Source organism: Labrus mixtus, chromosome 10 (assembly GCF_963584025.1).
Source record: "Labrus mixtus chromosome 10, fLabMix1.1, whole genome shotgun sequence".
In the NCBI taxonomy this organism is placed as follows: Eukaryota; Metazoa; Chordata; class Actinopteri; order Labriformes; family Labridae; genus Labrus; species Labrus mixtus.
Genome location: NC_083621.1, coordinates 16,027,972 through 16,042,971, shown reverse-complemented (window position 1 = coordinate 16,042,971; position 15,000 = coordinate 16,027,972). Strand labels below are relative to the sequence as shown.

At 44.5% G+C, this 15,000-nt stretch overlaps 1 protein-coding gene across 1 annotated transcript in view; it reads right to left on the bottom strand.

Annotated features, from left to right (window-relative positions):
• Positions 1 to 15,000, bottom strand: part of slit3 (slit homolog 3 (Drosophila)) — a 241,704-nt gene that overhangs the window by 49,602 nt on the left and 177,102 nt on the right. Inside the window, exons 9-15 of the mRNA XM_061048549.1 lie at positions 14,869 to 14,996; positions 11,605 to 11,676; positions 10,300 to 10,371; positions 8,649 to 8,720; positions 4,894 to 5,037; positions 4,444 to 4,607; positions 1,496 to 1,646 (exon numbers count right to left, since the gene is read on the bottom strand). Of these exons, the coding sequence (XP_060904532.1) occupies positions 1,496 to 1,646; positions 4,444 to 4,607; positions 4,894 to 5,037; positions 8,649 to 8,720; positions 10,300 to 10,371; positions 11,605 to 11,676; positions 14,869 to 14,996 (803 nt within the window). The remainder of the gene's footprint in view (positions 1 to 1,495; positions 1,647 to 4,443; positions 4,608 to 4,893; positions 5,038 to 8,648; positions 8,721 to 10,299; positions 10,372 to 11,604; positions 11,677 to 14,868; positions 14,997 to 15,000) is intronic.

The following is a 15,000-nucleotide window of genomic DNA, read 5'->3' as shown; positions in this document are numbered from 1 at the left end:
TTTGTAAAGCTGCCAGTGATTCAGCACTATGAGGTGAAACTTGTCCTCGGGCTGAATTTCTATTTCCTGACTGAAAATATTAGCTTGCTGAATATTTGATGAGGTGCAAGGTGCTGGAAGTAAAAATGAGGGATGGCCGCAACACACTTTTTTTTTTTTTATTGTGACACAGTTTTACGCTGGAGAGATGTTTTTCGGGAGCGACGACTTCAAACTTCTTCAGAAAAGTTTTTTAACATCATCCGAGCGATCGTTTGATATTTGATGTTGTGCTTTAGTTCTGTTGAGTTTTTCTTGTATTTTCAGGGGCGGACCAACGGGGTGACCTGGGCCACCACAGAATCCTAAACTATGATTGGCTTCATGCCTTGTCAGAAGCGGGACTTGTGTTTAGATCAACTGTTTTGAGCTGTGTTGCAAAATACAAGCACCTCGTCGCTCGCAATTCCGAGATTATCATCTTGTTTTTGGTTTTTTTAGAGATTTTTTTCTGGGAATTTTGTGCCTTTAATGGAGAGAGATAAGACAGCTGGATAGAGTCAGAAATCAGGGAGAGAGAGAGTTGGGAATGACATGCGGGAAAGGAGCCACAGGTCGGATTTGAACCTGGGCAGCCCGCTTGGAGGGCTACAGCCTCCATACGTGGGGCGCACGCTCTAACCACTGAGCCACCAGCGCCCCATATTATTATCTTGTTAAATTGAAAAGAAAGTGCAGATATTTATTTTCTCAAGTGAATTCAAAGCGCTGGCGTAGTTTTTAAAGTTTAACAACTGATCCATAGACACTTTAAGATGACAGCTTACAGTCAATACGATTAGAGGAAAAGAAAAGTGCACACAAACTTCAGGGCCACCCCTGCAGAAGTTCCCCAGTTGGGGGTCACCCCAGTCAGGAAAGTCTCCTGGAGGATCCTCCTGGAGTATATCAACATAAGCATAATGTCGCCACCTTCATGTAGGCAAACTAGAGTTTTGATTTGAGTCCGTCGCTGCAGCGGATTCTTCTCACATTCAGAACTTTGACCTTTAACCCAATCAGATTACAGTACTCTTGTTGCCTGTTTCCTGCTTCTCACTTTCCATTCGTTTCCACCATAAAATGAGCGATACTTGAACCTGCTCAGTATTCTAGTGTGAGAGCCTCCGCCTGACATCATAACGGCTCTTCTGGGACTTTGAGAGAGAGATGGAAGAGACTGTAGAAGGGGAGTTTAGTCTGCCCGCTCAAAATGAAAAGTGACGATCGTGAGACTTCTATGAGAGAGCAGAAATGTGGATGTTCATATCTGCACGCCTACATCCTTGTTCCTCTGTATGAGTGTACACGGTGTTTGTTTTCAGGTGCATGAGCATGAGAGAGGGAAAAACGTCTTCAAGGATGTCATGTTCAAGGATGTGTCGATGGTGGGAGAAGTCCAACACATGGCATTATGCTTGCGTACATTTGACGTGTGTGTGCATATGTTGAATAGATGTGACACCGGCTGACTTACAGGTCTGTGGTGTGTTCAGGGATGTGGGGAGGTATACGGGTCAGCTTCAGGTTGGAGCAGTCGACCACGGTGCCTTCACAGCGGCATTTCTCCGGACACACGAGGTCCTGGAAACACTCCCCGCTCAGGCGGCTGCGGTAGTCCTCCTGACCTGCAGAGGCGAGAGGGACAGGAGGGACCAGGACACAGGAACGGGGAAGAGAAAGAGAAAATCCAGGTAAATGACATGAAGTACAGGAGCAGGACGGAGGAAGCAGAAGGGGACAAAGGAGTAGAAAGACAGACGAAGGGAGACACTTTATTTAAATAAAGCTTTAAAATAAATTACATCGTGACCAGTCTCCAGTCTCCTGTCTCTAAAATAAACCTTGAAAAGCATCGACTGCACGCTGCTGCAGTCTTGATCGGTACAGGAAGTGAAGCGCTGCAGCAGGGAGGGGCGAGCGACTCTGCACGGCTATCACAGCAAATCACATTAACAAACAGATATACGTGCGGTTTTACGGAGGGGTTCTCTCGATGAATGTGGTTTAACCCCGGATGTTTTTGTTTAACAAGGTGAGCCAGAGACCGCTGCTGTTATTTCGATGTAACGCGAGCGGCTCTTATTTATGACCCTGCGGAAAAGACCTGCTTTAAATCATGCAGCACATCCACTCTGAATTGTTCTCACGGTTATCATTATAGCTCATTATTTCTCTTTTTTAAACTCACTTTATCAGTTCGACCTCTCGTGTTTCTCTCCTTTCAGACTTCGCAAACTTCTTTATCTGTCACTTTCTGGGCACACACTCGTCAAGGCTTGACTTTAAGCAGCGATGCGTTCAAAGTTGAGATTTTGAGTTTGACTTCTCACCCTGTTCTTCTTCACTTTTTTATTTCAATGAAAGGGAGGCAAACTCTGCTGTGACATCACTTCAGTGGTCGAAGACAACAACAACAAAGAGATTTTAAAGTTTTACGAGAGAAACAGCAGAAAAACAAAAACAGGTGTGCATGTTGTGAAATTTGCTCTGAAGTTGATGCTGACAGTTGTGCATGAATGTTGGTTATTGGTGTTTAGGAGTTAAATCGTTGATCATTTGGTGCACGCTCTCTTTTAAACGGCTCATAAATATCTATTTATTTTAACCACAGCGATAGCTCGGCATGTGAGCAGCCGCACATGTGAATGCAAACAAAGAGAAAGGAAGTATTTAGCCCTTAATTTCAGATCCAAGGCGTGTGATTGGTTAGGAGAGGCAGGTGGGTGTGTGCTCGGCGGTCCCTGGCGCTTGACGGAACCATGTGATGCCACAGTAGGCGGGGCCACATGGTTAGATCAAGCACAAGAGACAGCTGCACGAACCAATCAGAATGCAGGTCCACACAGGAGGAAGGCGGGGCAACAGAGAGCTGCACCAATCAGTCAGGGGGGCGGGGCAGGGTCCATACAGAAGAGGAGAGGCAACAGACAGCTGCAGATCCACACAGGAAGGGGAGAAATGCCCACTCCACAGAGTCCACAGAGGTCCAGAGAGGAAGAGGAGATGCAGGGAGAGGCATGGGGCTGCAGGGAGGAAGGGCTGAAGCAAAGAGGACGGCCATAACCAGCTGCGAGAGCGTTTCTAATCTACTTATCTTTATTAAGAGAAGAGCGCAAAGTTAGGGTCCAGCTTGCCACTGAGCCCTCCATGCTTCAGGGTCCTAATAAAAGACAAGGCGGCTAACAAATTGAAACACCTGTTTTCATGTTAAACAACTGACGTGGATAGTTCATGTAACACAAACCAGAGATACCCCTACATTTCAACCTCTTCTGTTATCGCCCGTTTATCACTTCTTACCACATTTAAAGGAAGAATGTGCAACATGTTCCGCATAAATATATCATAACTCCAGTCTATCCTGTGTAAATGTCTCTCTGAGTCATGACTGTCTACAATGAGTGAGAAGCTCGAGTCCCGCTGGCTGTGTTGTTGTCAGAGCCGTGTTTACATGGACAGGACGGCCAGCTCCTCCCCTTGTGTATAAAAGCTGTTTTAGTCAAGGACTAGAGAGAAGGAGAAGAACATACTCACTGATTATTTGGATGTTATTAAGAGTTTTTAGATCACGCTCATTCTGTGTCACTTTACATGCAATGTGAAGCTACGAGCTAACTCAAGAGCGCTAACATTAGCATGCTAACACAACAATGCAGGACACAAGTGATTGCACCTCGAGCAAAGGATAGTTTTGTCGCCGCGTGTGCTTAATGGTGTTTAATTATGGTGCGTTCTAATTGTTAACTCCATGTGAACATGAGTGGAGAGGGGTTGCAGGTGTGTCTCTGGAGGAGAGCGGAGGCTTCAGTATGGAGGAGGTGTGGCCAAACAACAGTTTGTTTTGGTTTCATGCTGGAGCTCAAGAGCGACATCTACTGGATCGCACATTCTTCCTTTAAAGCCTTTACATTTTAAAATGACTGTTGGAACCAATACTGAGGTCTCCTTCAGTGCTGCCTTGTAAAAAAAAACCCAAAGCCAATAGTTTGTAAATTGTCTGGTAGGGTATTCTTAAAATTAAATTTCCACTGAACCATAAAAAGCATTATATTTAAGACTGAGAAAACAAAGTGAATAGCCGCTCTGAGGATGTTAAGAGCACACAGACACACTCTCATTCAGAGTCTCACACAAGTGGGCACTCCCAGCCTATGGTGGGTCCCTGCTGAGCCGCTTATTGTGCTGTTTCAGGATACTGAAGTGGTCTGGGTTGCAATTAGAGAGACCCAGGGCTCGTATCAGAGGAAATAACAGTAATACAATCGGAGCAGAGAGAGAGATAGACACTGTGCTCAAACGCCCGTGTGTGTTTATGAAACAATTTCACTCTAGAATTACAGACATAAACCGATATGAGGTTTGTGTTCAACTATATGTGATCACAACGTTCAACCTGTGCATCTGCATGAGCTCATATCCTACCTGTGCACCTGAACTTCTTTCCTTTCACCTGGCTGATGCGTTTGTTAGCCAGCCTTCTGGGATGGCTGCAGCGGGCTCCACTGGTCTCGATGGGGTTGTCGAACAGGTAGTCCGCCAGCCACTTCAGATGACAGTCGCACATGAAGGGATTCTGTGCCAGATGACTGAAAGACAGAACGAGAGACACACATGTCTTAGGAAATGAATGTGCAAAGGTTTTTTCTGTTTTGAAGGAATTGTCTGTGATGCCTGTAAGTCCGTGTTTTTTTTTTTGTTCAAAGACTTTGGTTTTCAGAGCTTCCTGTCACATTTAACAAACTCAAACTGAAGACAGACGCTGAAGTATGAAATACTAAATGAAAATATTTTCCCGCTTCAATAATCTATTCTTTGACTCATGGCTGCAGCTCCAGTTAAGACAGCTGAGTGTATGAATCATTTTAAACTTACAGAGTCTTGATGGAGCGCAGAGGTGTGAACAGTCCTTTGCTGATTGACTGCAGTTTGTTGTCGTAGAGCGACAGCAGGTTGAGGTTCTGCAGATCCTGAAAGGTGTTGACTCTCAAACAGTTAATCTTGTTGGCATTCAGCAGCCTGCAAACACAGAGAAGATCCATTCAGAGTTCGTTATTTATCCATGAACTTTTTCAACTTATTCAAAGGCAGGGTTGGTAACGTTCGAAAGCTAGCATGACTTTGAAAGTAGCGTTCCCTCAGTGTTCCGTCTACACCCCGTCCCCTCTGTGCTCCCTCTAAAGCCACGCCCCTCACTTACATGCACGAGCTGCCTCTAACTTCATTATCGCTGAGCATTATACAAACCAAAGCTGATGTCGTACGCTGATGATATGATGATTTATACTCCTAAATAACATCTTTATTATAAAACCGCAACCCTCTTCCCCCGTCTTCTTCTCACTTTTTCATCCCCTGTCCCTCCCCACACAGCTGGGATTATATTAACGTCTGGCCCTGACACATACATCGGAGAAAATGCAGTTTTATACATTTTTCCCTTTTTCTTCTGGGGCATTTGGTTGGAGTGTAAAATCCAGTTCTGACAGGAGGGGACAGGTGATTAGAAGACAAGGAAGGGTGAAGAGAAAGGAGGAAAATGGAGAAGTGATGGAGGAAATAATGGGTAGAGACGGAGAATGGATAGCCAAGGCATTTGACTCAGAGTGACACAGATATACAATTAAGTGAAAGAAGCTGACAGGTGGAATGGAGGAGAGGGAGAAAGGGAAATGAGAAATGTGATGGAGGGATTAAGTAAATGACAGGAAAGGTTTGCATCTCCACCCTTTCCTCAGTCTTTACATCCTTTCATACCTGCACTTCATTAGCTGATATAACCAAGCTGACAGCTTTTTGTGTGCACGTCCTTTACTTTCAGGTCTCTTCTGTCTCATCCTGGTTCCTTTTTCTCTTTTATCAAACAAACACTCCTCCTCCTCCTCTCGGCCGTTTTTGTTTAACCTTTTTGTGTCGTTGTCCCTCACACGCTCGTACTCTCTTTCTTCCTTCTTTCTTTGTCTGACAGGTGACTAACTGGCTGCAGCTAGGCTTAATCATCCAGACTCATCCAAACGAGCACCTATACCGCAGAAAACCACTCGCAAACCACACACACATTTACATTCACAGGGAGATCCACGCACACACATGCCGCTCTGCGACATATACTCGCCTCATTAGGCAGCTCACAGGAGGAACTAATTACTTGAAACTGCACCAGTAAAACAAAGCAGCGCAGACAATATAAACAGCAGACCAGCAGCTATACAAAGCAATAAACACATCGCTGCAATGGAGGCTTGACGTGCTGCCTGATTCACCAGCTCTAATCTCATTTACAAATATTACACTTCATGGGAGAATGACAGTATCCTCAAAAATCCAACTGACCGACCTCTTAGGGATTTTCTTCTGTCCTGGCTGAAACATTAAAAGACATGATTCCCCTCTCTGGGTGAGCGATGGGATTGACCAATGATGTGGCAAGACATGAATATTAACTAGTCCTTCATTGATTGAAGCAGTCAAAGATTCACAGAAACATCATATTAAGGGAACTATCCTGCATGTTTAAAGAAATATAAAGCAGTTAGTGTTCACATCTATGCCAGCAGCTTCTCGTTAGAGGGGATACTAAATGTTAATGATGTTATACAGTATATGCTCCCTCACTTACTTTTCTAACATCATCTGCATTCACATGTTTCCTCTTCCTCGTTTCTGTCTTTTCTACATCTTTCCATCTCTAGCCATTTATTCTTCCATCCATCCCCCTTTCCTTTTTTTCTGACTATGCACCATGCATCCCAATGATCCACCTCAGGCCGTAAAAAGGTGTTTGCGGGTTGGATTCACTCATCCTCATTTTCTTTGCTTGGCTTCACTTTACGATGGAAAGGCCCAGAACATTAGCAGTTTTCTGCAGTGGACTGCGGCATTTGCAGGGATCATGAGCCTCGTGCAGTGCAGATGTCGCTGTCACAGGGAACTGCATGCTGAACCAGTATGCTGCAGGTTGAACCTGGGCCCTTCAGGAATCATTCAGTACGAATAGCTTTACTTCTAGGACGCACTTAATGTTAGCAGAACTACGGGAGATAGCAGCTTAATGAACTTACTCTGAGCACAACAGATGGGGTGTTAATGCATGAACAGGGGATTCTGCTGTAGCTGACGCTGAGCAACTGTGATGATTACCAACATTTGCCTTTCTCATATAATCACCACCTTACTGTATGTTCAAGTAATATTGGCCTGTTACAGAGTCCATAGTTATGATCATGGCGCAGAGGGTAATGCATGTGGTTATGAATATTTATGCAAGGTCAACAAACATTCCTAAACTCAAACAAACTCAGTAATATCTACGATGACTTATTCTGCACAGTTTGGAGGCAACATTATAGTAAAGTTAAGGGACACTGAAAGTAAAGGATGGTACTTTTTAAATGATACCAAATTACTTTGGACTTTAGATCGTCATGAATGTTGAATTCCCATCCTTCACAAAGTTCCTCAGGTGGTGTATAATTTACGAGTTCCTAAGTGTGTAGGTTGCTCTTTTTTAAAAACATTTTGTATGTCCATTGGCTAATCCTTAGCCTACACCATTACTAAAGACTCTAATGCTGAATTGCATATTGAGCCAGACTATCTTAAAGCAACAATATGTAACTTGCAACTCTGTTTGGTGCACTTTGGCGCCCTCTGAAGGTATCTGAGTGCAACTACAGCGCCATAAAACAGACAAAGAGCAGTTACGCCTACAACGTGCTTTTGTTTACCACGCCGACTGACAAGGTTCAGTAATATTATCTAACTCTGCTAGCATCTACACCCCATTGTTTGCTAACTGTTAGCATGTGGAGTTTGTGTTTGTGTATTCATCTGTTACCATGATGACTATAGGTCGTGGCGAAATTGCTACATTGGAGAGGCTCATTTATTACATGCTAGCTGAGATTGGTTTGTAAGGTTCAAACTTATGAAGATAACTTGAAGATGGACGAGGAAAGAGACGACTTTTTGGCGTCAGATGGATTTATTGATTTCTTTGTATCAAACCTGAGACAGAACTTGGTTTAGACGACTTCCTGCAGCCGGTAAAGCTGCTAAACATGAGACAATGATGACACCGCTAACGATACAGGCTAACGCTACATCTCAGTCTGTTCTGAATAATATCTGCAGGATGTACACTCAGCTTCTTGCTCACTCGCTCTCTCTCTCTCTCCTTATCTTCCTCTGTCTCTGTCCTCTTCCTCTTAGCCATTGTATCAAACAGTACAGAGACGGGCTAACTGGCTGCTTTGTAGCTGAAGGCTGCTGTGTGAAAGCGCCGTAAAGATGTACGCACTTCTCACTAGATGACCTCGACCCGCTGCCAAAGTTACATAGTGCTGAAAACAGGTGATAGGGCCACTCTGTGGACAGGAGAGAGATGCTAAATCGACCTTTAAAACTCCTCTTTTCAGGTGGAAAAGTTACATGTTGTTGCTTTAAATCCACAGAAACTAGTTCCTCTCTCGTTTGTGATATCTCTTTGTTTCTCTCCTTGTTATCCTGGGGATACCACACACACACACACACACACACACACACACACACACACACACACACACACACACACACACACACACACACACACAGGTGAACACATAACAACAGATCACACAGACAGTACTTACAGTAGCTGCAGGGAAACCAGTCCATCAAACAATCCCTTGGGCAGCTCTGTGATCTTGTTGCCATACAACACTCTGCACAGGAAAACAAAACAACATCATTCAGGTTACAGTGTGTACAAGGCTGTGTTTACATTTTAAGACTTGTGCGGCCTGGAGCAGGCTGCAAAGTCAAACGTTCTTCTTCCACAATCTGTTGTTCCAGTTGTATTTTATCTCATTAAAGCACTTTAAATAAATCTTTCAGTTGTTTTGGGGACCAGCGTACAGCTTCTGTTATAATCAGGACACTTTCATGATGTGGTGTGTTATTTAGTCTTTCACTCACATAGCATTAGCATTGATAGAAATGGTTTTGCTGGATGAGCGGGGGGGAACTTGGGGTTAAGTGTCTTGCCCAAGGACACATCGGACATGTTGCTGCAGGAGCCGGGGATCAAACCCCCTACCTTCTGGGCTGAGAGACGACCAAATTTACCACTGATCCACAGCTGCCCATTTTTGATGATGCATTCAAGATATTCAGCAGAATACAGACAATAAGCCCTAATGGGGCTGTGGTTCATTGGTAGAGTTGGTCGTCTGGGGTTTGATCCTCAGTTCCTGCAGCCACATGTTTGATGTGTCCTTGGGCAAGACACTTAACCTCAAGTTGCTCCCTCCCACTGCTTTGTCAGAGGTGTGTGAATGTGTATGAATGGATGAGTTAATACTGATGCTCTCTTTACACAGAAGCCTCTACCATCAGTGTGTGAATGTGTAGGTGTGATCTGCGGTGTAAAAGCGCTTTGAGTAGTCTCTACTTGTGAGCAACACATAAACATTTACACTTTAAATCCAGATGTCCTCTGTGCTTCTTATTTAAAATACACTCATATTCACCTCTGCACATACATGTGTTTGCACTGAATAAAGACATCACACTAATCGAACTGATGAAACAGTCTCAGGGTTAAGTTATCAGTTTAGAGTGTAAGGTGACTTTTCCAGTCATCGAGGCTTTTCTCACTTTGTGAACTGTGGGACCAGTTATCTCGTTTGAGTGTCAGAAAGTGAAATGATGTTAAAGATGCAAGTTGCAGATGTAACCATTTAATCCAAATGAGCAGTTTTATATTTTGCTAAATCACGCCTCAGCTGGCCTGTGCTGCAGACATCGTGCCTCTTATTGACGCTGCACTGAGTGTGTGTGTGTGTGTGTGTGTGTGTGTGTGTGTGTGTGTGTGTGTGTGTGTGTGTGTGTGTGTGTGTGTGTGTGTCAGTGCATGTTTTAACATCCAGCAGAGTTCACCTTGTCTGCCCCTTCTTGTCCGTCGGTCTGTCTCATTTCAATACTCGGGGATTGATTCAAATTAAACTGTCCTTCATGTTCTTATCACATTCACCCTCTGTGATTACAGGCGGGTACAGTTACACACACACACACACACACACACACACACACACACACACACAAGCACACACACACACACACAAACAAGAAAACATAGTGACACACAAACACACCGTTGTGGTCCAGTTGTCAGCATCAACAGTGACAACATTTTTACTTGCTAGATGTCTGGAAATGCAATTATTGTCCTGTCTGAAAATGTGTGCTTATGCATGTGCGTGTGTGTGCATGTGTGCGTCTGAGTGTGTGTGTCATACTTACAGTGAGGTGAGTGAGCGAAGGCCGCTGAAAGAATCAGCTGCAATGTCAGAAATCTGGTTCTTACTCAGATCACTGGGGAAAGAGAGGGGGGGGGGGGGGGGTGTGGAGAGAGAGAGAGAGAGGGAGGGTGTAAGTGCATTACTGTAAGACACAGTAATGGGGCTCATTCATGAATGTCCTAGAACTGTCTGACAAATGATCACCAGAGAATACATCAGCAGAGGTCAAGGGGACAGGAGTATAAAAAAAGTAAGACGGGTTGAATGTGTAAGTAAATGAGGGACAGAGTGAGGGAGAGACAGGAAAGAGAGAGAGGAAGAGAGAGGGAGAGAGAGGGAGAGACATGAGAGAGAGAGAGAGAGAGAGAGGGGGAGGGAGAGAGAGAGAGAGAGAGAGAGAGAGAGAGAGAGAGAGAGAGAGAGAGAGAGAGAGAGAGGAAGCAGTGGCATGTTAAGTGCAGTTCATGTCATTCACTTCCACCTCTGTAAGATATATTATTAAACACTTCTATTGAGGTTATAGGGTTGTGTGTGTGTGTGTGTGTGTGTGTGTGTGTGTGTGTGTGTGTGTGTGTGTGTGTGTGTGTGTTTGTGTGTGTGTGTGTGTGTGAGAGAGACAGAGACAAGATGAGATGACCTGTGAGGGAGTGTGTGAAGGTGTGAGGGTGTGCATAACTAGTCCAGACTTTGAGTTAGACAAAAGCATTCTTTGAAAAGCTGCTAAATGAACCATGCAGTGTGAAAATGCTTCAGACATCAGTAACTGTGAGCGAGTCCATCTGCGAGACTCGTTTCATTTTCTCCTGAGGTCAACAGAAAAATGAACAAATGTTAAACTGATGGAAAGAATAATTAAATGAAGGCATTAACCCGAGGTGTGAATGTGATCCCCCCACGATGCACCTCAGGACGCCGCAGGAGGACATTCCTGTCTGTGGCCATCAAACTCCTCCCTTTGAGAGTCATGGTGTGTTCAATTTCATCTCGGAATCTGGAAATTCTGAGTTACCAGTCTGATACGTCATCAGGAACGACCCCCTGAAGTCTAAAATCAGACTCGGAAACTCAGAGCAACTTCAGTAGTCCGAGTTCAAATCCAACATGGCTGCTCTGGTACTTATTTCTGCTTATATTCTATATATATCATTTTTTATTTTGTTAGACAGCTACTGCAACGACTACATTTCCCTCCAGGGTTAATAAAGTATTTCTGATGCAGGTTGGTGGTTATGCACACATTGGCCTGTCTTCACAGACATTATGCTGGAACGTGTTCGAGAGTTTTCATAGTTTTATTCAGACTTACATTCTCTTGAGCTTCTTGTACGTAGAAAAGGCTCCAGCGGGGACACTCTTGATCAAGTTCTGCTCCAAACGTCTGAGAACGAGAGAAGGAAAAAGGAAGACAAAGAGAGAGAGAGGAGAGGAAAAAGGGCGTGAGACGATCTTTAGGAACCGTCTAATTAAAACAGCACATTAGCCCTTAAACACACAACGAGAACATTTGAATAAAACTTCAAAAGCAGTGCGTCGTGCATAAAGTTATGAGCTCATTTCCCTCCCTTTCAATATTTAATTTCACCAAGGACAGAGAAAACATTGGTTAATACAAAGTCCTGTTTGAGCCCACAACATCAGCCGAGCACACCCGGGAACACAAAGGTCAAAAGGTGGCTGTTCCAATCAACATCTACACAATCTTTCTGCAGGATGGTCGTTCCTTTGCAGCAGGGGCTGTGCAAGGTCACGCTGAGTGAAATGAGCTCACAGCGGACCAACCGAAAAAAACTGGATTGCAAACCACAATTCCTATTCGACTAGAAATACTCCTTTGCATCAGTAAGGCGAGGAACAGGGAGGCTAAGTGGCTAAATCTGAATGTTTAAACAATACATAAAGACGTTTGACGAAGCCACATCCATTTCTTCTTTAGGAGCAGCAGGGCTGTTGTTATGAACACATATTGGCCCAAAGAAATGGATTACATCTTTTCCCCTGGAAGACTGCAGACTCATTACACCATACTGGTAGAATTTCTCTATTATCACACGGGGAGCCATCAGAACCCACTGCTGGAGAAATGTACTGTTAGTTTAGCCTCTGCTCCCCTGATGATGTGGGCAACACCTCCATCTATGTAGCTCATGCATTCTTAATGTCTCCTTGTTGCTGTGGTGAAAAGGCGGGGAGGAAAGAGGAAAGTAAACAAGACTGAAGAGGGGATGAGAGGAGGATAAAAAGTCCTGGGCGTGTAGCGGAGAGAATTAGAAGAAAAAAAAAAGGACAAAAGGTGAGAGGAGAAATCATAGGAGGGAAGAGTGGGAAAATAGGACAGCAGAGGAGAAATCAAAGGAGTGGAAAAGTGTGGACAACGGGTGGGGAGGGACGAGAGGAAAAATCAGAGAAGAGGAGGATGCGGTGAGGTCCCAAGGCCAGCCACAGGGTCAGCTGTCAGGATGATAAATGGGAACTAATCCACCCTTCTTCTTCCTCTCCTCCGTCTCTTCTGCCCCCGCCCTGTCTCGCTCTTGACCTCCATCCTTCATCCCCCTTCTTATTCTTTAGTTTATTCTTCTTCATTGATATCAATCCATCCATCCATCAATCCATCCATCCATCCATCCATCTGTCCGTCTCTCCATCCATCCATCCATCTGTCCATCTCTCCATCCATCCATCTGTCTGTCTCTCCATCCATCCATCCATCCATCCATCCATCTCTCCATCCATCCATCTGTGCATCCATCATCCATCTGTCCGTTTCTCCATCCATCCATCCATCCATCTGTCCGTCTCTCCATCCATCCATCCATCCATCCATCCATCCATCCATCCAGATCCATCCATCCATCCAGATCCATCCATCCTTCCATCCATCATCTATCCATCATCCATCCATCCATCCATCTGTCCATCTGTCCGTCTCTCCATCCATCCATCCATCCAGATCCATCCATCCATCCATCCATCAATCCATCCATCCATCCATCCATCCATCCGTCAATCCATCCATCTGTCCTTCTCTCCATCCATCCATCCATCTATTTGTTAATTCATCCATCTATCTATCCATCCATCAGTTGTTCTGTTGTGATAAAACCCCGGTAAAAGAAATGGTCACCCGTGCCAGATTTAGTTTTATCTGAATTGATGCCAAAGACTTCTGACTGCTCTTTAGCCGCCTCTCTTAAATTAAACACTTACTCGGCCCTTGTTTTTAAATAACAACAACCCCTTCATTGTCTGTGTTCTTGGCTCATGTTCCTTTCTTAATTGCCACGGCTCAGGCCTCTGGGTAGACGACGGCAACCTAGACCGGCTAAGGGGTCAAAATAAATCAAGGATGTGGAGATATTGACAAAGACGACCGGGGCACACAATAGGTAACAAATTATATCTGGGGGCTTTAAAACAAGGTTGAGACAAAGACACTTAGAGGCTCAATATGAACGGAGGCATTAGGGGGGAAGACATTTTAAGAGGCAATATAAAAAATCTATACGGTGAGGCGGCGATTAAACGAAAGCTGCCGATGGTTTTGGCAGGAGAGCGTGTTCATAATGGGCTTAGTCTGCAAACTGACGGATACACGCACACTCCAACACATCTCTGCTGACGTTAAAGACAACCACCTTCAGCTAAACCTGACTATGGAGACGCTTTAATTTTGATTGGAATAGAAAGTCACATTTGAATTTGCACAGACGTACACGTGTTCACATTTGGCCGCGATTCCGCTAACAGCGTGCACAACGACGACTTTGTCCACATTAGAGTCCTGACGATACATCCCTCACTTACACTCTGCTGTTTCTGGCTGCAGCAGCGACAGTTATTGATATGGATCTGATGCTAATTCTGAATGTCTGTGTGTCCTAGAGATTTCATTAGATATGTTCAATCACAATCCAAGTGTGCGTGTGTGTGTGTTGGGCTAAAGTACCTACCCTGTTTGCACAGACAAAACTGGTGTGTCTGCATAAATGTGTGTGCTCCGGTGTGTGTGTCGGTGTGAATCTATTACTTATGCTAGGGAGGTATAGCTGTTTCGGTGTAGCGGTGCAGGGGGAGGATTGCGTCCTTACTCACAGAGCAATCAAGCAGCTGTCCTCTGTACAAACAAACAGGGTACAACGATCAATACGGATATCAAACACGTCCCACTGTGGCGTGTGTGTGTGTGGGTTTGAAACGTGTCCGAGACACTGCTCGGAGGTCGGAGTGAGGAGAAAGGATGTCAAACTCAAAGTTTGGGTTAATTGTTACGTCTGTAATTCAAAGCCAAAATGTGAGGATCAAATATTAACTGTGCATGCTGTTCTGTCTGAGGTACAGAAAGTTTGAAAGTGATTTATTACACTTTTCAAATCGATAAAAACGTCTCCTCCTTCGAAAAACAACAAGAATCAAATCTCTGCTATACCCACATATTAGCATAGAAGAAGAAGAACAGCTGAACATGTTGCATTCAATTGATCAACAGACGGGGAAACAAACACGTCTGGAGACATTTACACAAAGACGAAAACCTAAAGTGTACGTGAAGAGTAAGTAAAGAAAGTGCTCTTACATCTCCACGATGCCTTCAGGGAGGTTGGCCGGTATTTCAGTGAGACCTTTACGACGACAGTCCACGATGTTGTTGTTACAGCTGCAGGTGGGCGGGCACACGGCCACCTCAGGAACACAGGTCCTCGGCTCC